Source organism: Varroa destructor, unplaced genomic scaffold (genome assembly GCF_002443255.2).
Source record: "Varroa destructor unplaced genomic scaffold, Vdes_3.0 BEIS01000005.1, whole genome shotgun sequence".
Taxonomy (NCBI): Eukaryota; Metazoa; Arthropoda; class Arachnida; order Mesostigmata; family Varroidae; genus Varroa; species Varroa destructor.
The window spans coordinates 36,593,281-36,618,851 of NW_019211458.1; the positions used below are offsets into that span (position 1 = coordinate 36,593,281).

General features: G+C 40.9%; 1 protein-coding gene across 12 annotated transcripts in view; it reads right to left on the bottom strand.

Annotated features, from left to right (window-relative positions):
- Nucleotides 1-1,424: 1,424 nt before the first annotated feature.
- LOC111250911 (CD63 antigen-like) overlaps nt 1,425-25,571 on the bottom strand; it is a 60,354-nt gene continuing 36,207 nt past the window's right edge. The window contains exons 1-6 of one of the 12 annotated variants that reach the window (XM_086991259.1): nt 21,287-21,471; nt 20,647-20,777; nt 20,257-20,384; nt 4,340-4,528; nt 3,905-4,084; nt 1,425-3,175 (exon numbers count right to left, since the gene is read on the bottom strand). In XM_086991259.1, coding sequence (XP_086847385.1) covers nt 2,942-3,175; nt 3,905-4,084; nt 4,340-4,528; nt 20,257-20,384; nt 20,647-20,777; nt 21,287-21,450 — 1,026 coding nt within the window. In that variant the 5' untranslated portion in view covers nt 21,451-21,471 and the 3' untranslated portion in view covers nt 1,425-2,941. The other 11 variants (XM_086991261.1, XM_086991260.1, XM_086991262.1 and 8 more) reach the window with 11 other exon arrangements.

Consider the following 25,571-nt stretch of genomic DNA (forward strand, 5'->3'; position numbering starts at 1 on the left):
GCTTCTGTTGGTCACGTCAACCCATCCCATTACTATACGTTTTACGACCTCTTTTTGCAGCTCGATTTAGCTGGATCAGTTAGACGTCAATAGCAAGCATTAAAAAGTGCATCCATTTCTGTAAAGCGACATCGGTCAAGCCGATTGACGTGGGTGTAATTCGCCCAAAGCTGTGTAAGATATGCTGCTAGCTAAAACGGCACCGCAGCCGGTGAAAGTCTGGATACATATGCATAACCTAGGTTTACCCCCTAGCTTGTATAGTCCGCTGACCTACAAAAATTCAGCGCCTAAGCTTAAAAGTATTCCTTTCACATGCATTAACGGATATACATAATATCGCATATTAATTTGAGGATTTTGTCATGATGGCATGGTAGTAATTATAATTGACGGAGCTACCGAAACGGTTGGGATGAATCAGAAGGACGTAACACCGCGATGACGATACGAAAACTAGAAACGAACGCTCTTTTAGGAGGTTCGTTAACTATTACAGCAAAAATATAAGGTAGGCCATACGAAATACACGAAAATCCTTAGACACACCAACTACCGGCACTACTCGGAGTAGTAAAAATCAAGTTAGAAATGTACTAAGAACAGATCAAAATGACTGAAAATGTGGCACTGAAACCGTTTATGAAAGATTACAATATATGACACAATAAATATACTTCTGTCATCAATATCTAACATTATATAAAACCATGGGATTGAAAATGTTCGCAGCCGGCAATCAGTCGGCCGCACAAGGCGTTCAATTACCAACCCTCTGTTTGGATTCAGGCAAGATCTCCAACTTTAACTAAAGTTATATATAGAAATTTGACCGAAAAGCTGACTGCAGTAATAATCGTTTCAGGATAAGATTAGAGCCGAAAAGGGCAAGACAGTAACAGATTTTAATGCTACGATTCAACTTATCTTGCTTTTTCCCTATCAAGTAACGTTCCATTGGATGCGACAGTTGGATCTTAATAGCAGTTGTGTCACCGACAATAGTTAATACTTACACGCAATAATAATAATAATCATAATACATGTTATATGTACGTAACTGTTTATGGATAAACGTTGTGTAGTTATATTCCTCTTTTGTTAACCACACGGGATTCTGACTAGAGTGGAAACGTTCTCGTACGTAATGACGCGTCGTCTTGCTACTTTTACAGCACAAATTTCCGTAGCAAAGATGATGTGGTGTCGATGGTTATATGGGCGCACGAATGATTTTTTTAATCATGTTTTTACATGACAGAAATATTCTACAGCCGAACTTTTTCGAGGTCTCGCCTCATTCACAGCGTCTAATGGATAATTAGTTTCCAATCGAACTGATGATTTAGCGATCCGCCGGGTTACAGCAAAAGGACAACAAGGGTCAACTTCTAAATCACAGTGCTTCAGTAAAGAAAAAGAAAAACTAGTAATAACTTTTATTATAGTATAAAAGAAGCCATCCGCACCGAGGTACTGGATACATGTAAATAAGTATGTATAATGATAAAATAAGATATTTTGAAAAGGTACCAGAAAATTAATTATAAATGACGGCTCAATTGTTTTTTGAAACAACAAGAAAATTACCTGATTTTTTCAGAATTAGTTTACCAATAGTTTTCTAGCTTTGGAAACGATGTCGTACCTGCAAAATCGCATGTTTCTAATTGGTGACGTCTTGAGTTAAATTCGACATATATATATATATATATATATAACACGCGGTGGATGTAGCAATGGCGCAAATGCAATCAATCGGATTCCTTATCGCGCATTGTTGCCACTGTATTCGTTCAATTCTTTTAAAAGGACTTTTACTTTCTCAACGAATTAATTATCTTCCGATGCTCATATTTGTTGTATAAACTATATATAATGTTGCTTGTTGCGTTATGTGCATGTTACGGTAACCGGTCCTTTTATTTCTCCATTGGCTCGGAAGGACATTCGCCAAACGTGAAATTGTCATTAGTCAAGCAGACTTACTAAATAGGCTTTGTCCACTTCGTCGTTCGGCGCTGGTGATTAGCGGAGTACCAAACTTAAGGTATATGCACATATGTCTCATCACTTTGTCTCCATTTACCTCATCAACTCTTCGATTATTCAATGAATACTGTTTGTTTTCCCTGCACGTTTCGACGTTATACGTCCGTAATAAATGACACAATGCGCCTTATCACCAGTGCCTGCATCCGTTATGTGTAATGTGTGTCTTTAGTCAACTTTTAGAATTGTGCTTTACCAGAGAGAATGTAGACAGTCGTTAAAGCTAAAAGGTATCCACCGTCCTCTGTCAGGCACATGTTTGTCGTTGGGAGCACAATCGCTTGACATGGAGCGCAGGATCATTGAGGAGTTACTTTACAAATCGAGTTTATTGTAAGTTCACTAATTTACTTCAGTAAAAACACATCATTAGTACTCCCGTAACTCGGGCTCGTAATGAAGTTCCAGCGATCAGGCACACTGAAATGCATTGGGGAATCAATCTGTCGTTGATGTCCAGAAGTTTCTTTTCTTTCTGCTCTAGTTCAAGAAGTTTTCATGGATATTTTATCTATACATTCGACATTTATTCTTTATCTTTTTCAGGTACCGCATACCTATACACAATCCCCGTATACAGCTCGCCCTTGGCTGGTTCCCTCCCTGGTTTTTATATAGGGATACATCTATCGACCAAGTGGTCATGCATCGCACATCATGGTACAAATAGTGAACTTTTCACCGTTCTATGCTCGTTTGATTTCTAATCGTTCGGTTCCATTCAATGAATTTTATGATTTATATATTAGTACCTTCTTCACGTTAATTTTTCTATGGGCTTAACAATGTAATAGATGCACATCCACAGTTCGACTGGTATCGTCATGTTTCTTCTTGAATCATTTTGACTGCTGTTACTTCGACCTCAAACGTACACTCGATTATCGATTTATGATTTGACCCCGTTGGCCAGACAACAGGCAAAGCAGATGCCTATCAGCTCAATAGCGCCAATGACGAAGCCAGCTATGCCGACGTACACGGAGAACTTCTCGACCTTCTGAACAAGCATTTCCATACAGCCCGGGCGTGCGCTCGGGTTAGCACCGCAGGACTCAGGTATGCTAGCGGGTTGCTCCAGGTTGACCCAGTCCGTGGATGAAGTCACTCCGCAACACTCCAGCTAACATGACAAAATAGATGTTATTAGTGGCTAACGCACTCGAAGAGACAAAATCGATAGTAATTGTTCAGTAGCAAACCGAGCACAATACCTGCGCTACAATACAGAAAAATTGTGTTATAAAGCAAGCAAAAAAGATTATGGCATTTCATATAACAAAAAGAGTCTTTACGGTGAACTCATTGAGCTACTTTTTTACTCAAAACATGATCAAGGCCATACAATGTATCTGCTAACCATATCTGCCTGAGCTAAAAGGCGCTACAACGCGCCCTCCGCCTTCTCGATCAGCTCAATGAGAATAAAGGCTCCTCATGCTGCGTCTCACGTAATATCAAATCATTAAATCTTTCAGTTCCTACATTGCTTCCCTCTTAGGCATCCTTAAACTGTAGTACGTCCACACATTTTACAGCATGCACTGCCCTAGGCATGTTCCACGCACGTTGAGCCATAGAGCTTCTGTGCGTTCCGCTCAGTTTTATATCCACATCGTGATCAACTAATCATATACTTATCGTCAAATAAATAACTTAATGTTTATACCCGTTTGAGAAAAACAACTAGCTATAATATTGACGGCGATAAGTGTGTCATGCGAATTTCAAATAACACAAAACTCGATCAGGTCCCGTCAGAATAGATAAGCATCCAGCATTTCTTTAGCACGTTAACGCGCCGGTCTCGTAATGTATGTCCATGCAGTCATATGCTGAGCGTCTTTCCTACCTGCTTCTGTACAAAGTCCCAAGCTTGCTTTGCCGGATTGACCTCGCCACGCTTGTAATAGTCGCGCATTGATGCTCTTAACTGCTGCTCGGTGATCTCCTTCGCTTTGCCGCGATAGACGAAGGCCAGAACGCCGACTGTGATCTCGGCACACAACAATAAGAACAGCAACGTTGAAAACTGCAATGATAAGCAGGATGAATGACAAAAAAAGACCGTAAATGTATGACACGAACGAAGAAGGAAGTCATCTCTTAGAAAGGGCGTACTTACTAGATGACGTTCAACGGTCCTACGAACAATTCAAATACTCCCATCATATCACACGTGGCTTAGGTAAAAGATAGTGCCTGGTAGATTGCTAGGCCACGAGGCTCGATTCTACCTATGGGCACACATACACAACATGAGTCAATAAAACGGATGACGTAATACCATCGTGAGCATGCAGTAGCTCTCCTGAGAAGCGCCACAGCATCCTAAGAAAGCAAGCAGAAATACGGCTACACCGATCACTATAAGAGCTATGGGAGCGCTGACGTAGTTCTCTCCAATGAGAGGGCCTGTCCCCTTCATGAAGTGCAGGGATACCGCGCCGCACACGATGACCACTATGCCGCATACCTGAAACGAACAATGTGCCGAAAAATTGTTCAAGTTAAGTTGGCCTTGAAGACAATCAGAATAAGATTCAGCACATCACTGATCATAGGGATCGACCTCTCTGGCCGGATACTTTCTGCACTCTGTACTCAGCACTCTCTGAACAATTGGCGTACTCGGCATATGTATGCAGATGATTTACGATACGTCAAAGTCAGAAAATGAAAAACAGATTTATCTGATTTGGCTTAGGAAAGTTAGAAACAGCATAACATGTACATAAACTTTGGTGAGTTTAATGTGGTCAAGTAAGCACCCATTTTTTTTTATAGAGAAGCGTCACAAAGTTATATATCAATAAGACTCTTCTTTTTTTTTTTATTTGATATCATTTCACGGTGAGCTTAGATGGTTGGATGGTTATTAAATAGGAAGCTACAGCTATCCGACCGATCTTCGATAGCGAGAAAGCTAAATTGTCACGCAACGTTTCAAAGCACCACTGCGTAAGTATTCGAAATACGTTACTGGCGAAAAAAAAAATGAGATTTATAAGCAACCAGATTGTGTCGTTACGCTTCGAATAAGTTTATCTAAAAAACGCCAACATTTTTACACACAATTACCTATAGGTTACCAATCGAATAGAGAGTAGTGGAAAAAAATCGTATACCTGCAACTAAATTATCGCTTATATGTATGTTTGTCATGCATATCTTTAAAATAGCTTAACTGTTGTACCACTGAAGAAAGGCCCCGGTCGATCCCACGGTCTGGACCAGCATTTGCATTAAGCCACTACTTAAATTTTAGGCCACATATAACCCACAAATAACCCATTAAAGCAAAATCTTGCCTTCAAGTTAATAACAATAACAAATAAATCAGCAGGTAGAATTGTAGGTAACCTGCCTATTTAAAGGTCACTGGGGATGTCCGTTACAGCTAAACACAAACATGTAGCGGATTTGAGTATGACAGCAACAGAGATATTATCCATTAAGGATCGACGTAATTAAGCGATTTGTGCATGTAATTTAGGTTATATATTTTATAAAAGAGATTTAGAAACGTTTCTAGTAAAGAGGTTGAACATTAGGTTTACCGGTTCGCAAATTGCATCACGTACACACGACCTACATATATAAGATGTGCTTCCAAACCGGTAAAATACACACTACGTATATTGAAACCTCTATTCTAAACTTCTTTTTAGAAGTGAAAATAATGCTAATACGGTCATATACCCGATTCGCTATTCCTTCAAAGTTTTGGGAAAGCAAACACAGCACATGATGAAATAAGGAATGGCCCAGATCTGGCGATTTGCTCCCCAGCAAGCACAAGCAACCCCCCAGAAAATGGAAAATATGGATATGTCCTTGAATATGTCCCAGATGGACTTCATCAGATAGCCTGCTTCAACGTTTAATGATTATTTTCCGAAAAACGCTTGTTTCGGTGTACGTTCGATGCGAACGACCACACATCAGCACATTCTTAGCGCATTCGACAATTTGGCCGTCCCTTTTTGGAGGATTTCAAATGAGTCTTCAGGGAATGTTCTGTCAACCGATGTCTTCATTATCTTACCCAATGCCACACTTATTCGGTGAAGCAGTTATTTTACCTATATTTATTGAACGCTGTTAATCATCAATTCTAGCATTCAGCATAAAAACTGCATTCGACCAAAACATTTTTCTTTTCTCAGCTCTGTTTACCTTCAATTCGCACTTTCTGCCCTTGGGTTGCGCTGTCAGAAGAGCCTAAAACAGCTTCTTTTCTAGTTTTTTATCACTATGAACTTCATCAAGCGACACTGCAAAAAACAAACGTATCGCCCAGAACTAACCATCTTAGAATGTTAGGCAACGTCCTGAGGAACTTAACAGTTTCTTTTCAATAGACTTTACATTGTATTGTGTAAATTCCATGACAAACCTCCGCCGTTTGTCTATAGAAGGTTGCATACTTCTCCGTTAACTGTTGGAAACAATAGGAAAAAAGAACAAAGGCGAGTAAAAAGATCGCTGACAGGACATTCGTTTTCGATTTGAGTTTCTTTACTGATTACTGACTCAGGTAAGAATAGTAGGTCTGAGAGCGCGCAACGATAGCGGGTAAATGGACTAATATGACAGCAGCAAAGTCTGGCAAATCTAGGAGAGGTTTCCCAGAACTACCCACTCGGGCCATCCATATTTGACCAACTGGCATAGATCTACGTCGCCTCGTGTCCTAGCAATATGAACACCTTGTTTCTTCTCCACGCGAACGTTCTATGCAAATTCGAATGCGATTAGAACGATGTAAATAGATGGCACGCGTTCGTCCGCATTGAGAAAATCATGAACGCTCTTCTGAACAAACAGATATGATAGATAGCACAGTGTTTTCTGAAGAGCCATGGCCAAGCTTCGGCGAGAAGCCGTCAAGGATCTGGTTACAGCGATTCCTGTTGGAGCTAATTCATTTCGCTATTGGCTCACCTACGTGTCACAGATCTCTTCCATGCGTCACGTTAACACAACTGGCGGCTGTGTCACATCCAAAAAAATATACATCAGCGGCCGCGGCTACGCCTTCCGCGCTAATACGGCACAAGAAGACTCTGTGGACAAAACGATCCGTAATAGCGGATCCAGACGCCCACCAGTTCGAAGTCTATGCAGATTGCGGTGGGTCTGCAACTGAAAAAACGACATCCAAACGACAAAGGTCTATCGAGACGAGAACATACGAACGAGCACATGGCCAAATTTGCCCCACATTTCATTTACGCACGATTGTCACCACAAATTTATTGTGATCAGCATAAGCAGTACTATTGTTTTACCTCGTCGGTTTAATGGGAGCGCACATCACAGAGGACGGGGCGAATTGTGTCGACTAAGAATTTAATGGGGCTTCAACACCACGCGAAGGGATAACGCAAGTGTACGGTATAGTTTTCCTAAAGGCTCGGTAGTAGCCAAATGACGGGCCTGTCATCTCCCTTTTCTATTTTTAGTTTATATTATAAATAGCGTCTTTTTTTTCGAATAATCAATTAAAATATCTTACTATTAACGTTTATTTGTTACATACGAACAAAACGTAGATCGTGGGAATGTCACCTGGGATAACGGTGTTAAAATAAAGACATATTAAAGGCATATATTGTCAATAGCCAATGCTATATATATATATATATATAGCATTGGCTAAAGTCTAAAAGATAGAATAAATTTATACTTTAATATGCCTTTATTTTAACACCGTTATCCCAGGTGACATTCCCACGATTTATGTTTTGTCTATATATATATATATATATAGTGTGCCGCTAATGATCTGTTAGATAGCGAACAGGGCGATAATAGCGACTTGGGATCATAACGTCCCGCCTTCTAATCCTTTAGGCCACCGTTATAATAATATCAATCACGTAAATCGATAACAATTGGGGTTATTTTAGCATCGTTTTCTGCAACAATGGCAAACAAGGAGCGATATCGATAACTTTTAACTCACTTAATCGAAAGCTAACCACACCAATTTGTTGCATAGAAGTCCTAATAAGAATGGCAGTACTCTGTGAAGCAACGAGCTAGCTTTATTGCTATTCAGGTTCAAACAACCTTAAAAGGTAACGAGTACAGCTGTTACGGAGTCAAAAGCGCGCCTATAACAAAATCATCTATAACAATCACCTATAGTACAATCAATAACGACGCGTTATCATGCAATACATAACCATTAGACTTTAACAACTGGTTTACAATGTAAATGCATCATTACATTTCGTTAAACAAAATCGATTAAAAAATAATCAAATCAGAAGATAAAAATTTATGCAGTAATATATATGAGAAATATCCGATAACATAATTAGAAAACTGCGGTTTTCGGAAATTGTTGGATCAAAATCTCAAAGTTGACTTCATTTTTTTTTGCAAAAGCTGCTATAGATCATTGTAGTTTTTCTAGTCTGAACGATTTATCGTACCCATATATTTGTACTACACGTAACTATACAATTATACTATATCCTAGCAGAAGTTATAGCTTCGTCATAAGTTTTATCTTATTTGTTTTCAGTAGACAAGGCCATATCACTCCATATATATCGAATAAGGATAGCCTTAAAAATGGACCAGGATATTGTGACATAATATTAGAATAAATATAGAGGATTACCTACTTCGCGTACATCAAAAATTCTCCACAGCGTACAAAAAACAATACACATTAGGTACACGGTACAAGTACTCACTAATACCTCAGTAGATAGTTCCTTCCAGCTCATTCGAAGACTAGTCTTGGCATACCTTGCAATAGAATGTACCACTTCATGCAGTCGATGTTTCGACGGTCTACTTTTTTTGAGCAACGATATGTCGTATGTCGAGTGGCATGTTGTTCAGGATAAATACTCGGCAAAGAGAAACGAACCGTGCTAGCCGTCCGCCTCGGCTGAAGTAATACCACACTAACTCCAGTCCATTAGGTTTATTCCAGAACCCGCCGGTCTGGTATATCGAGACTGCTGCTATTCACGGTCATCCTCACATAGTCTGAACTGTTCCTGGCACATCGTGGCGTTGTGTTTACTCATGTAATGACGCTCCACTCCCACTCTAAATAAAAAAACACCTCACACTTGTCGATCGCGTACGTTAAACCTCAGCTACTGTTGTTCTGCCGTTATCCGATACAAATCGAATTCAAATGAAATAATAAGAAACCACCACAGTCCCCTGGGCTGTTAGTTTGCATTAACCCTTAAGGTGCAAAGAGTGCGCTTGCTTCCTATTTGCTGGAAAACATCCTGAATGGATGTATCAATTGCTAATTGCCTCAAGAGCGAAGGCTATGCAAAGCTGGCGAGCGTCAGACTTATTCGTTTTTACAATTGAGTCTATCTCTGAATACTATGCATGCTTGCCTTGTTGTCATTTCAGATAGGAACTAGCCACGCCATTAAGCACACTATTCGTGTTACGGAAGTACCTCTACTAGAAATAACCGGCATTTTGTTTCTCACGTATTTTCATTTCCGATATAGTGAAGTCTCCTATGAGGTACAATGCCGGTCGAAGTGATTAAACCTAAAGTTCACTTCCAGATAGATTATTAACGATTATCCTACTCTTGCGTTAAAACGAAACAACATTTTTATTGTTATGACAACTATCCTGGCGACTTCAGGTTAGCTCTTCAAATTTTGCAAAAACAAAAGGCACAATATTGATCGTGGTTATCGATGGGTTTGATTGTACCTGATAGCTGCTATTGTCATCAGCGTCAAGCGCGTTCGTCGCGTGTTTGAACTTATCATTGTGAGCTCTTAGCCGCACTGAAACCATACAAGCGTGACCCAGTTATGTCGTCACAGCCGATCTGACGACCTCTCCCGAAGGCAACGTGAGTCTTCCAATGTATATCATATTGATTAGGACTTCTAACATCGTCAAGTGAATTACTTTAGCCTACAAGTATGTTTTTGATGGCTCGGTTTAAAATTGCGGAAATGAAATTTTATCTTGAGCTAGCACAAATGTAGCTGGCCTTTCTTGCGGCAAACTTAGTTAATTAGCAAAAAAAAAGAAACTCAGTGATTCGATACGCATTTATATATCTTACTTAGAACCTACAGCATAAACCTACGACACCCGCTCCCAAGCTCACGGTTAGCCGACCTGCAGAATAGCGTCACATGAAGCGTTTCAATAACACAAACCGTGAGTGTCAGGTATTGTTATTCGATAGCCGTTGTTGCTCAGGCTAGAATTTAAATAGGCCAACTAGTTTTTTTTTTTTTTGATCGATCAGTTGAGGCCGAAGATGCCAACAGCAAATCTCAATGAACCCTGCTTTCGATCTGTAGCTGTTTCCACACCGTGGCTGACGACTATGCATCAAGCTTACTCTACGTGTCTCACAGAGACACGCACGCAACATATAACTAACGATTCAAAAAAGTTTTATTGAGCCAATTCACTGCATTTGTGTCCCACGATTTTAGCTATTCGTTAATAAATCGTGTGCAGCAGAATGAAATATTGTAGAAATACGGACGCCTTCGATAGGCTTTACACGCGTACTTTTTCGTTACACAGACAAGCGTTTGTTGCGCACGATTTACAATGAGCAAAAGACCAGCGGGTATATACTACAAAACTACGTTTCATTTCCAAGACGCTTTTCTTTTGCTCCCAACGTGTAGTATCTGCGTGTATATGTGGATCGGGTCCTGTCGCACAGAGGAAAAGGGGTCCGCTGATAACTAACATAAGCCCAAGTCGTATGTCAGGGGTCAAACCGTTCTCCGCGGTTATTCTATCTACTTCCCAGTGGCTACGCCGTATAAGTATATTGTTCATATGACATTGTGTACGTGACAGGTAAAAACCCAGCGGTAATATTATTTGTTTGCATCGCTGCCCAGATGCGTGTACATTTGCAACAAACGAAGTAAAAGTCGTATCCACATTACTGCTATTACATTGCATTGAAGCGTCCCACGTAACAGTGGTCTACAGCGTGGATGAACTAAGACATAACCAGCGCACGTTGCTAACTTAAAGCGTCTTCATTAACCAACCATTATACTAACGCTATCAGAGATCAAAGTTGCTCCTATACGCCAATTGTATTTTTACTTAGACGGACTTCGGCTTCCTTTTTCTGCAATACCCATATATTTCTATATATCAATTCTCACGTCAATAGATGAATTATGGCTGACAGTTCATACTGAGATACTAGTCACAGCTTGTGTCGCTAACGATTATAGCTTATAGGTGGTGCGGGTCGTCTGCATCAAACAATCCGACATAGGAAATGTTACCTCAACTTAGATCGTCAACTTACTTATATGATAAATTCGAACAATGTACTTTTCTTTAGCGAGCGAATTATACCAGCTTACCACAAGCAAATGTACAACGATGTAGGCGATGTTGAACGGGAAGGGCATCGTCATTTGGTATCATTTATATATTCCCTGGCCTTGAATAAAGCATACTTTGATTCGAAGGGCACCATACGGCCATTTAGCACTGGTACGTGATTCGACACAAGTTCTGTTCGATGGACGAAAAGTTCGCACTTTCGACAATTACTTCCCATGGGAGTTACTCCCCAGCAAGCGCCCGTGTGAAGTTTGCACCCCACCTCCTGAATGGCCGCGAGAATACCTTTACCCGAATTCCCTATTCACTTAATAAATGAATCCACTTTAGCCACGCTGCGACATAAAGCGATAGCCATTGCCGTATTAAGCTGTTTCCTATGCACTGCTTTGTAATTAGTTGAAAGTAATCACATTTTAGCGGCCTTTCCGATCAAGCTCATAGAAACGCAATGGCTCATTTATCGATTGCATATCGATACGTACACCCGTACACGTTGGCAGCGGCCGGTCGAAAAACCGCTTGAAGTGCTGCCAACGATACTTAACCGGTACTAGCGTATTTGGGAATGCTATCATGGGTTTACTGGTAATCGATTGTACTAACAGATAACCAGCTTAAACAGCGGCCGATGCAGATTTAAAAGCCGATTCTGCCTAATCCTAGCGAGCGTACAGAATCATCCATAGACGACAATTGTCTTTGTCGATAGCTACAATTGGCTAAATCCAAACCGGATTATGACGAGGTAAATGAGTCCACCTTTATTCTGATTTCATTGGACGTTTTATAATTAATAGTGAACGTGAAGATTAGCTATTCACTACGCATGCGTCGTACAGATAAACGGAACCCATACTATAATAATGTTATTATAGAACAATGGCTCGTTTTAACAACCTATGGCATTTTTTTTTAGTAGATCAGGCAAATACTTCGCTACTGGTTAACTCACATAACTACGCTCTTCCCTCCGTGGAGTCAGCGGCGAGATAGAAGAAATGATGTTTAGCTATAATCACATAATTTAAAATTGACAACGCAGTGGTTCCAACATGATGTTGAAACAAGAGTTTTATTTCCGTTTCGATGATGCTACGTTAATAGATAGTTTCGTAAGAGTGTGATCACAAGCAAAACATGGTCGATTTAGAAAAAATATCAACAATATATGGAAAATTACTATTTTATGCGATATCGAGCTCTGCCGCTGTTTGGTAACGAGTCACCATCTTCGGCGTTCATGCATTTGCTATATGGGCGCTAAAACAGAGCAGACAGCCAATAATGTGAATTCGCCCCCCAAATAGATTGACACCAAGCTAACTATAGAAATAGCAGTCTGCCGTTCAACGCTGCACGATGTAACCATCCCGGCAATTGTTTCTGCGGATAAAAAAATATGCCGTGTGATGGTCTGTCTTACATCTCAACCTTTGCTTTTTCGTTGTTCTCTTTAGACTATAGCATGTTACGGTACCTAGAAGGGAGAAGTCTATTTAGAACTCTCACGTTTGGATTTCTACCTAGCAGCTAGCTAACGAATTGGCGACAATAGAAAAACGATTCCAGCCATTTGCAATTACCAGCCCTCACTCACATGAAATGACCACATCGTGAACACCAGCAGGTCGTCAACAGGAGCAATGACAACAACTGCTTCTGGCGGAACAACGATAGCAATAAAAATGCAGCAAAATATGGCTGGCTCCAGGTCTAGCGGGATCCAGTTCTTCATGACGAAATTGTTGAAGAACCATGTGCACTTTTTGATATAGATTTCATTCACGTTGTCGCTTGCCACATGTAACAACGATCAACCACGAGTCCAGCCAGCTCATTGCAGCTGTCTACTTAACTGTTTTATCCAAAAAACCACGAGGTACACTACCGTCACACATTTCCCGCCCATTCGCTGACGCTGATTATGGCCATGACGAGGTCCCAGATGATTGCGGTTCTGTAGCGGGGCAACAGTGAGGTGCGCCGTTGATTCGTCCGACAATTTAACATGCTTGGCCAACGGGGCTTGCGCGCAACTTTGTACGGACGACAATGTCTTTTCTATGTATTTCTCAGTTGTAGAAGAATTTTCACTAGTACTTCCATTCACTCGTTCATTGTTTTGTTAGGGGGCCCCCTCCTTGTCCTGCAGCGAGGTCCAGCTAATGAAGTAGGTTACATTTACCAAAACGAATGTCATGCCAGTGCGAACATTCCACTTTTTAGCTCCACATGGTAACTATCTATGTGCAGCACGATTCAATATCAGCGACTTCAAAACCGATCCGCAACAAAGATTCAACACGCTCATGGCAGCCGACTATATCAGTAAACGTCAGATTTTTAGCAAGGCAAACCACATACGTATGCGATATTGGTCGCAACGCGCTGATAGGCTCTGGACGGACAATAGACTTTTGTATATCGTCTCGGATATTGAATGCCTCAAATAACAAGCTTCTGATTAGGATTTTGTAAATACTATATGGTCGAGCGATGCTGTCACGTATAGCAACACCTAGGTATTTGAGCTCACCCTACTGAACAAGATGAAGATATTCATTGATGATAACGATACTGAATTGAAACTAGCATCTCCGATAAATCTTCAACACAACTCGATTAAAACAAATGTCGAGTATCTTGGAATACCGGCGTTATGCGCTACCAGCTAAAATACAGACGAAGGCTTTGTAAGAATCGTATACACAAACGCTATCAAGAACATCATGGCTCACATACGATACTCGTTTTGCGATTGTAGAAGTCGTCTCGTTGATTAAAGCCCATTTCTATTATCGAATATGTATAACTAAAACCCGTATGGCAGACAGATAATTTAACGAGACTGAAATGGAGCGCCCGTTTTGCTTAGAGCACTTGGCTCCCATTCTAGGTCGGCAGTACTACAAATCATATTGAATCAGTATTCAATCTGTCCTAAACTTTACTCTGACTCTACCGTGCGACAGCTTGCGTACTTCAGAGTAGGTTAACTTTTACTCAGAGCTTGAATCAGATTTCATTTTCAAGCATCGGAAGTCCGCGTTCGGTGCAAATGGAAGAAAATACCCATAGAAATTTAACGCATTCATAAGCTTCGTACTTCGAAACACCACCTTCCTGTTCTGTATTTGCCTGTTAGAAATTTTATATCATATAGATAGAGCACTTCATGTATTTAATCTGCGAATAGACTGTGAGCCCTGGTCACGCTATTTTGTCACTGTTGCTGTATTAGGCACCCGTTAAATACATTTTCTAGATCGCTGCTTCAGTCCCTATCTTTTACACAACTTCCGAATGTCGCTCACACATACGAACATCTAAAAATGATAGACAATGTAAATATATAGATAGAAAAAGCAAGGCTCATCTATACAAATTTCTATTTTCTATTTTTGCAGCGTCCATATTCTCTCGTGTGCTTGCCAAGCTCTATATGAACACTTCATACGGAACTGAGCAGGAAGTTGATCACGTTGACCAGAAAGCTCCCAATCTGAGTAGCTTTCGTGACTATTAAGCCAGCAAAATCAGGCCGCACGTATACAACAGACTACTCCGCTATCCGGCTTCACAGATGGTTGGTAACGAGAGCTTTTTAGACCTAGCTGCTGATACCAGCACGGTTTACTGTGGTCTCGCCGTCACCAGCGTCTACAGCCCACGCCGCCCCCGCGCGCTACCCACCACAATCGATATTCCCAGCTTGGGTCGACCCTAATCTACTGTTCATGCCCCTCAATAGCCCTCTATTGGGTAATAGAGAAGGAAGAAAGCTACCGCCAGAGCAACTCCTCATCGGTCTCGCCCCGCCGCTCGTTGGTCCAGTGTCCTCTCATCATACTCTGAAGTGTAGACACATGTTCTGTTATCTGCTATGACAGCAACCAAGCGGCCGGAGCTAGCCGACCTGGTCTTGTCTGCCAATTTACCAGTCATAAACTGCTGTTCTGTAGGCTGCGAGCGAGTCGCACAAATTGAGAAAAAGTTATTAGAAAAAGCAACATTTCCTGATTCACCAAACCTCACTGACACAACCACACACACGTTTATAGCCCCTTTCGTATATATAGGTATATACAGGTGTGGGTGTCTAAACATCCTGTTCCGTAGCTAGGGGCAACAGGACGCCGCACCTGGCCTTCGTTGCTGAATTTCAATACGGCTGTTTTCGATGTCACCTGTCGTGTTACGTGCCGTACACAGAGTTCCTGCACAGAGTGACAGGAGGTCAGTGAATGATGTAAAGCATCCACGGGGCAAATCTGCTTGTGATAGTGATATAATGTCTATTGTTATTGTTGGCGTGGCTAGTTTCGGGGCAGTCATTTATTAAAGCGCAGCTGCCTGTCAGTTTAACATCCGTGATAAAATAACAACATTATACGACACAGCTTTGAAGCATGTTATGCTCTATGCATGAACTGCCCATTGTAGTTACCTTAATAAAAACCTCCTATTAAGTAATTCTAGGACAGTTCATATTCACGCAAGTGTTCAGCATATAAAAGATGGCGAATCGCACCGGACTAGACAGTTGACATAAAAGTCTAGATAAGTGGTTGTTACGGCTTAGAAACAGTCGTCGGCTTTTTTTTTGTTTGTGCACGAGAAATAACTTACTAGAGACATGACCGACAATGTTCAGGTAGATCGACGGGATGAGGCCTGACTTTTCGGAAATCAAAATTAGATTTCTGTAAAATAAATTAAATTAAAAATTCGAGGAAATAATATCATCATTCGAGCATAGATTATCTCGAAGGTTGTGAGAATGTTTATGCAGTAACGTACACCGATTGACTCTTGGACGTAATTTATGGGAAAAAATACTTTTTCAGGTAAGCTTGCGCTCGTGAGTATCTGTTTTTTTTCCTTTCGAAAATTCATTGGATTGAAAGATATCCAGGAGTACCAACGCACAGTTTTAAGGTAGATGTTATCCGCTCCAAATTGAGTGCGTACAATTATGGCATTCTAGATTTTCCTAGCAGTAACCGATACGAGCTCAACTAACCCTTGCTTCTAAGATGTATTAGAAGGAATACGCTGCTTCTAAATTTGGGATCTGGCCTATTCTTAATAGGCTCGACTTGGACAACTTCCGTAATCGTTTTCATGTTTCGTAGAAAATCCATGATAATTTGCCCGGTAGGATAGATCCCATCCCAATCTGGCAAAACATGATCGAGCAGGTCTCGAACCCATTAGTTACTTCACGGGATAGTTAGCTGCTTGCGGATGGCGGACGCAGTTATTACATGAGTTTCGGTGCATTTATTCAAGAATTATTTATATTCCAACCAAGAGACTGTTGGTTATAGCCAATCGCTAACCAGCCATAATCTTTATCAGCTAATATGATCTGTAGTAATACTGAACAGAACTACTAGAAACACAGACGACTTTACCTAGCAAGAACGCGTCAAAATAGTTTCAACGTTCTTGAGTAAGTACCAGTCAGTGTCAAGATGAATTTTCTCAGCTGTCTCTAATTTTATTTCTTTGTTCGTTTACCTGATCGGAACTGTCTGCCGCTTTACAAGAAGTACCGCTGGCTTACCTTAGTCCATTCTTTATTTCTGGTTTACGTTATAGGCGTTCCTTTTCGAAAAAAAAAACAAAATTTCTCCTTACTTTACGGACATTTTTTTTTCTGACTGCCTCCAACATACGCCGATGTTATTTGCGTGTGCAGCTTTGTTGACTCTGACGATCTTGGGATGTCTAAAGAGCTCGGAACAATTGGTGAGCCGGAAGTGCTTTGAAACCCAGCATCAAAGCTTTTGTGCTTATCGATGCCCCTCTTTGGTATTTTCTTTTTCTTGCTGTTCCATGCTCGTCCTAGGCGAACTATTTCCAACTCGACAAACCCCCAATACTCCTCCAAAGTGTTCACGTTCTGCTGATACTTTTGCGACAGGTCGACCAGCTCTGCCAGGTCCAACTTGATACCGTTCTCAACAATTTGCTTAATGATACCACCGGAATAGCCTTCTGCAAAATTTCGTAACAAAACAACAGACGTAAACTCATGTTTGTAATTAATAATCTAAGTAAATTAGTCCTGAGTTTCATAGACAGAAGTGCAAATAGCCGTTGTTTTTTGATAATCCGGTTTGTTCCTTTAAATCTAAAGCCGATGTGGCAAATTATGAATACATAGTCGCTACGCCAATAAATTCCGCCCATCGCGACAAGTTTCTCCTGAGATTTATCACGGAAGCCACCACATTATTACAGTGACGGTAGAATATTTTGATTCGGATTTTATTCCCGCCAGATCGGTCGAGCAGTTAAGCTCAGGGCAGCGCTGAAAGTGCCACCGGTGTTTTGGGGTAATCTTAGTTCAATGCTACTTCGGTACCCTGTTTCGGCCAGAAGAGACGAGAAAAATCGTCTCAGCAAGATCATTACGATCATCTCAAGCCTGCGCTAAAGTTGAAAGGTGGCAACGGCGCTAACAGAACTAGCAGACAATAAAGTAAGGGAAAACATTATCGCTTTGAAAGCATGCTGACACAATAGTTCCGGTAAAATATCAACCACTTATAGTATCTGCCCGTCGTCAATGTATGCGCTTCTTCAACCACTATCACCTTTAGAAATCTCTGTACGAAGTAAACCTCTATGAGTCAACGATTGCGCACTGTTCAGTGTTACGTGTGTCCGTTACTTGTGTGCTGGATTCACACGGAAGTTGTATACGCCAAATTTAGAATTTGTCCAAGCCTGGTTGACTCTGTTCTAACATTCTGACACCCCGTGGCTCGACTACAATCTTCTATATTCCTTCTGTTCCCTGTCGATTTGATGCTATACCGGAAAGGCGCTATGGCTTTCGCAGAGGCTAATTTCACTCGTTGAATTTTTGTCCGTTAAGTTAATTATACCTCTGAAGCTACCTATGAGTAGCAAGAATAATCACATCTGTTAAGTTGTGCTGAAGCTGTAAATGCCAACCTCAATCACCATCGTTGTTTGCCATCACAGAACGGTACAGGTCACCACAACGTATGCTGCTGTGCGCAAAGCTTCGATGAACTCTTCCGTATCAACAGCCATTAGTCTATAGTTTTTGCTATACATGTTACTCGGCTTCCTGTACGTTCTCATAATAAAATACCTTTATATATATGTATATAAAGTCATTAATTCATAGGTATAAGTATTGTGTAGAGCTTATTGTTCAAGCTTGGGCAATCCGCATAATCATCACTCATGTGTTATCAGTCAGACTTGTCAAAAGCAATGAGAATGACACGAATGTAAAGAGCTCGATTTGCTACCTATCTATCTATCTATCTATCTATCTATCTATCTATCCAGCAACAAAATTCCTTCGCCCATAATTATTGAAATTTGATTTTTCAATCGGCCTACAGTTGAGACATTGAAACGGGTCATTATGTTAGCGCCCCCAACAACAGTGCTAGACATTTTATTTTTTGTTATTTGGCATTATATTAAAATCAATTTTCCTTTGAGGACCGTTGGGACACTGGGTCAATGGCTGTGGCGTATTCCACCTGTCACATTAGTTAAGGCTTCCTCGGTTAGAGTCTTATAATAGGAATAAACTCGGATGTGCGTACGCGATATTATACGTAGAAAGATATCAGAAATACTAACAGATCTTTTACACGTTAATGATAATCGTGTTTGCAATGGTACTTGCCTGTTACCCGAACCTGTTATGCTTTAATTGTAAGATATTACGCGAATTTATTGGCGTCAACTGGACGCGCGCCCCTCCCCCCCTTATGTACCCACCCAGATCATTAACGAAGTCGATCATTTGCTCAAGGGTTATGGGCGCGGTTTTCGGCAAATGAAGTTTTAGGATGGCGAGGCGCTCAACGGCGTTCGGCAGTGGCATTAAAATCCGTGTTTCGAACTGATCAAGTAGCTCATCTGGAAGCTCCCATGGCTTGATACATGTTGCTACAAAGTTGACATTTTCCACATTTTCCGCAGTCTGAGTGCGCAGATATTTCACCTTCTCCGCCAGAAGCTAAGTACCACACGAGGAGCAATATCGTTCCGGATGACGTTAGTTACAATTTCGAAATTTGGGCATATGAAGGCTATTTTTATATACTATAAAAATAAAAAAATAGAAATATAAAAAAACTGTTGACTCGTGCTTTATACTAAAGCACGAGTCAACAGTTGCTATCCAAAGATATGGGTAATTACGGGACGGTAAATGTAACGAACAGTGGATTTACTAAAGTGTAGTCTATCGTGTAATGACTAGAGTGCATAATTGGCGCGTCTAGAGCAAATAATAATAGGGGCTTCCTAAAAGCCGATGGGTTTTGTCGCAATCGTGGGCATGTTATGATATGTTGCTTCTGCACGCACTAAACCGTCTTCTTATTGTCGCCGCTTACGGTAACAGTTTCCGGATGGGTCCTGATCTTGTGCAAATCGTCGACAAGAAGCACGGCTGGTGAGTAACAGACCGCCGAGAAAAACGCCAATTCCAAAAATGTCTTATCGGCGGTCAACGCGTGAACGTCAAGACGTAGACAGCGCCAGGGTCTGGCCACGCAATTTTCTAGAACCTTTTTCATAATCAAATAGCACATACCATTAATTGTATCCGAATAGAAGCGTATTTCTGATTTAGCGTCATAGTATTGTAGGTTTATAGGTGTCAAAAGGTTAGGTCTTACGTCGTCAAACATTGAAAGACGAAATTCGCAGCAGCGCGTTAATTAGCAATCGCCGCGACGAACGGGCTTAACATATCTACATAAAGCAAAAACCACATTTAACTGAAACTGGGATAAATTGCGAAGCCGTTATGGTTCAGAAAGGCAATTAAAAACTAACTCTGAGTAGAAGGGACTTCCCGACACCGTTTGGACCGTAGAGAAGTGTGGTCCTTGGCATTTGGATTCCGCCAACTTCAGGATATCGCCCAGTTGCTGCTGCCAGGGCTCCCTTCGCCAGCTGATGACCTGATGTGATATCATAAGATGTATAGGGGATATGGGACGTGTCACAAATGGCGCCTGGATCTCAGCACTAATAGCTTATCCAGTATATCACTCGGTAGCTCATAATCTGTTCCGAACAATCGCGGACTGATACAGCTAGAAATAACTGTCATGTATGTGTGTGTATGTATATATATATATATATATATAGAATATGTAAAATATATACTATATGGAAAATGTAGTGGTACTATGAAAACAGAACGCTTTGAAAGGTTAATACCAACTACGGTGCGCGGTTCGAGGCAGTTAGAGTTGATGAGTTGGATCCCGGGCGAATTCGAAAAGTAAAAATGCGGTCCGTGTAATGAAGGTATCTTCGATACATCTGGAGCTTTTTCTTTTAATATTTTGCTAAGAGAAACGGTGAAGAAAGTATTCAAACAGTTTATATGCAACATATAGATACTCTACGATACCTGTCTGGGAAGGTCTAGGAAGAGCACGAATCAACACGATTTGCGACGGTAAACGTGACTAGAATATTGGTAGTTCGTGTAAAGTACATAAATAAGTACCAATAATTATCTTTCAACTAAAGGCCACACTTCCAGCTTTGCGCAGATACCGCAAGGACACGAGTGTGTGAATCAGAAGTAGGTGCTAGCATACGATCCAAAGTTTTCACCGCCAATGAAATATAGGGCCTACTGTAAGGTGACGTTGATACTGATCTTGGCCGTAAGCATCTTTGTTGATCATGCGATTCCGCGTACGTGTTCGAAAACATTAAATCTCCACACAGCATAGAATGATTTTTAGGGAAAGTCGAACGGCTATAGCAGAACTGTTGTGTTCGTATCTGAAGTATATTGACCTCGATGCAGGGACGGGTAGTTGAACAAGTCGTCTCGCTCACGTACCTTTTCAAGTTACACATAGCCAAAGCATGCTGATTGACTAGCTGTAATTGTAGAAATTTTGCCGACAGAGAGTACATTAAACGTAACAGTGTGTCGAGTTTCTCCCCCGCGCTATTTGTTGGCAGAGTATCCAAGATATCCTTCACATACTTCACAAACGACATCGTCTTCGTTGTCCCTCACGTTTAACCTCAATTGCGGGAGAAAGCCCACGAGACGTTCACAGTCTAGGCGTTGACTTTAGTATCTAGGGGCTCCGAGTGATAAGTACGTAGAACAAACAATAAAGCCGTATAATAAAACGAAGCCGTTCTATTTCTAATAAAATACAATTGTCCTGTTCGCCAGCGTAACCAAAATTACTGTGTATGTACATCGAATACATAGATGGCGTTTCAGTATTATCGTAGCACTTCCAGCATTTTGTGTTTTTCGATCTTTTGCTTATCGAAAAGATGCGCTGGACGCGTTCGGTAATTGTCCCTGTGCATGTCCCTCCCGATGCAACATGTCGTAACTTTAACGGTATTCTTAGTGATACCTGTTGCCGAAACATTGCGTACCGTCAATTGTGCAGTTCTGAGCGAAAACCTTGGTTCTGATTACGTAACCTAGACGGGAGCCTGAGAAAAAAATAGACGCCATCGTGCTAAGTAACATCGTGCTCTCTAGTCAGCTTCCTTTTAACATTGTCCGCCATTACAGTTTACTTGGATAAACAAACCAGTCTATCGGGAGAAATACATCAGTTTTCAGCATCTGTTATATTCTGCCATGGTATTTTCCGTTATATAGTGATCAAGACAGATCTGTTGCTTTTCCCTTATGATGCTTCATCTTCCATCGGACGTCAGCGTCACTTGCACACCTATAAACAACGGTCACTTTCTTATGCTATAAAAAATAAGATATATTTGCCTAATGTTCTGTTTATCTACTCAAACTGATTATATACGCAGCGTAAGTAAGCTGTCAATTTGCATTAGGCTCGTAGAAAATCGTAGAAAATTTCAGTGATACTAAAAAAACAGCACATCATGAGCATGTGTAAATACACACAAGTCTCGATCATAATATATATATGTTTTGTATGGACTTGATCACATGGCGGTAGGTTAGGCTCAATTGATCACGGTTCAAATCGAAACATTGCTCATACATAAGATGTTCCATATATCAGGCGCTATTTACTACCTATCGTATTTTAGTAAGGCTGTTGTGTTGTCTTTCCATAACTATTGTTATTGATTTAGGACTATGTACTGTTATGTTGCCGTCTAGATATATCCGTATCATCGCCAAAGACCTTGTCTATGATATTTCATAAAGATTATTTATTACGTGCGACCGAACCAGCTGGTGAACATCCGACCCGGATTGGATATCGGCGGGTTTCCCAGTGGGAATCAGTCGAACAACTCCGGATGTTGTCGTCCAAAATACGATAAGCGTCAATGACACGAAGCAGTCAGCATTATCTAGACAAGTTTCTAAAAGTCCTACAGTTTGTTATGCAGACTGTTGTCTGCGCGCATGATAATCGAGCGTTCGTATTGCAGGTAGAAGACCCCAAACTGGTAGAAGAGGCACAAATAAGATGATCCACAAAGTCTCAAGTAAATGGAAACTGTGAAATCTTAAGTTAAATAGCTACATTTCCCGGGGCACAAGCAACCGAGCGAAATGAATAAATAGCAACAAATGATTAACAAGTGAAGACTTGTCAAGTTGTTGCGTTTAGGGATCTCGTAGCAAAATCGTACTGCTACGACATCTCGACCGAGTTTTCGATGGTGTGCTTACATGTGCTTGATGACTAACTTACATAGAACGTATATCATTAGTATCAGGTGAAGTGTTTACGTAGAGCTAGGTTAGCATCGGATACGTATCAATGTTGATTCGTGAAAAGTTGTGCAAATCGACTGCAATCTGTATAATCGTGCAACCAACAGAACAATAGGTAATAGTTGTCTTTGTTTAATAATTTCATAGTTCTGTGAACAAGATAGTAACAGCAAGATGAAGGTCTCTCCTTTCCTCTCTCTCACATAATATTATATATATATATGTATGAGACTACTTCGTCTCGTGTAGATTGGGCCCATAATCCAGCCACTTCTCCAGCAGAGCGCACAATGGCATCAGTTACCCTGCGCCCGAAACAGCGCTATACTTGCCCACCTAATAACAGAAACGAAAAGCAATTGCCGTGGGGAGAACAGATTCAGTCGGTCGGCCCTACAGCGAGTGGATAGCCATCTCAGCATCGTGTCGTAGGAGGCGTAGCTACAAATCGATCCTTCTCTACTCTCCCCGTTATATGTTCTCACGATTTTCGATCATTTCACGACAACTTTACCATTGCATTGGTAGAGACGCGCGGGCAGTCACCGTGCTCTATCGATCGGCCACTGAATGGGGTGAAAATCTATGGGCGCGAGAACGATTTCAAGTTGCAGTAACTCCCTCAACATCGAAAGCTTGACGAGAAGACGGCCACAACAGCAGCAGCGGCGGCAAATGAGAGACACTGGTAGTTGAACGGGCATTGCCCGTACGACCCCGTTCGTCTCAGCGGGTTCTTCCTAACGACGTCGCACATAACAAATTCTGACCTGTACTTAGGAATCTGAAGTCGGCATCCCTGAATCGTGAATATTAAACTGAACTCGCGCTAAGCTCGTCAGCTTAACATATTTATACATGTTACAAAGCAAATCTCTTAACTTAATCTCTAATCTTAATGCTTGCAAAAGTTTAGACAGGAATATATGCAAGGGTCTCTGAATACACAGAGCACTTAGAATGTTAGCCTGTGAAAGATCTTTTTTATGACCCTTGCCTCACAGCTATTGACTCGGAGGTCTTTTGGACACCGCTAGGCCGTAAGCTGCTATGTGTGCTAGCCTGAACCTTGCAACAACGCGCCCTCCAAGCTTGTGCGTTCGATATCATTAGCACATAGTGGAACTATTTTTCCTGCCACTGAAAACAAGTCCTTCTTTCCGGATAGAGTGTTTTACAGTGTTCTCTCCTGCTGTTCTCTATAATTCTTCTAGCCACTACAAAGCAGTATGCCTTTATTAGCCCTCCATCAGCAGTCCTTAGAATAACTTTTGTAGGCTCTAATCTTAATGGCAGTCACCCGAAGATCATCTATAATATTTGAAAAGCCAAGACGACTTCAGTATGACACGTCTGACCATAACAAATATCGTAATCGAGAATGTAAAGATCGGCCAATTCAAACATCATGCTTACTGAAGCAATATACTATTACCAATCAACGATGTAAAAAGCGATCATATATGTATATATATATATATATATATATATATATATATATATATATATATATATATATATAAAAGAACTTTATATATAAAGTTTTTTTTTTTTTTTATCATTAGCTGAAGTGGTTGGAGTAGTGAATATTATTGAACGCATACATGGGAAAAATGTCTGCATTGCACTGATTGCCTTTTTTCTGGTTTGGCTAGAAAGTCGCGTTAGGGAAAGAAGGGTTTGTTTTGCTTGTCACACGTTCAAACATGTTATATACATAATATAAACAGTTCTGAATAGATTTTGAAACAACCATAATTTTACACGGAAGCAGTTATGCTAAATACGAAGCCTCACCCCTTTTACTAAAAGCGTGTACACTGTGTGCACCTGATACGAATAGACCATATATGATATTTATTCCAGCTGTTATATGATAGTTCTTTTCGACGACTCACTGAAATCCGTCACACAAAGACGGATCGCACGATTTGGCGGAATCAGCCAAGTGTTGATCATGCGGAAACGGAGCCCCTTAAATGCTAAAGAACTTTTACTTGGATCAACCGGTCCAGCTTGGTAACGGTCGACTACTCTCCCTTCATCGTCGAAACTGATAGCCGACAATATGGACATTTTTTTAAATTAAAGCAACGATAAAGCACACACCCTTTCTAACTGTTGTCCCTTTAAAGTTATTGCCATCAAATTAATTGTGTATGTTCATGCAAATATTCGGAAGCGTTGAATTCTGATGCAGTAAAAGCACAGCCAAGCACAGACAGCGGGTCCGAGAACTTCAGAATCATAATGAAAACAGATTATATGTATTTCGTCGAACCCTGCCAAAAATGGTCATTAGTGACCCCAATGAGCCACGTAGTGATGGCTACGCTACCGTTAATCAAAAAAAAAAAACTGAAACATGAATTTCAGCATAAATGAAGTACCAGGTCGTTCATATCTCCTTACTTGCTGAAGCGTGACAATTGCAAAA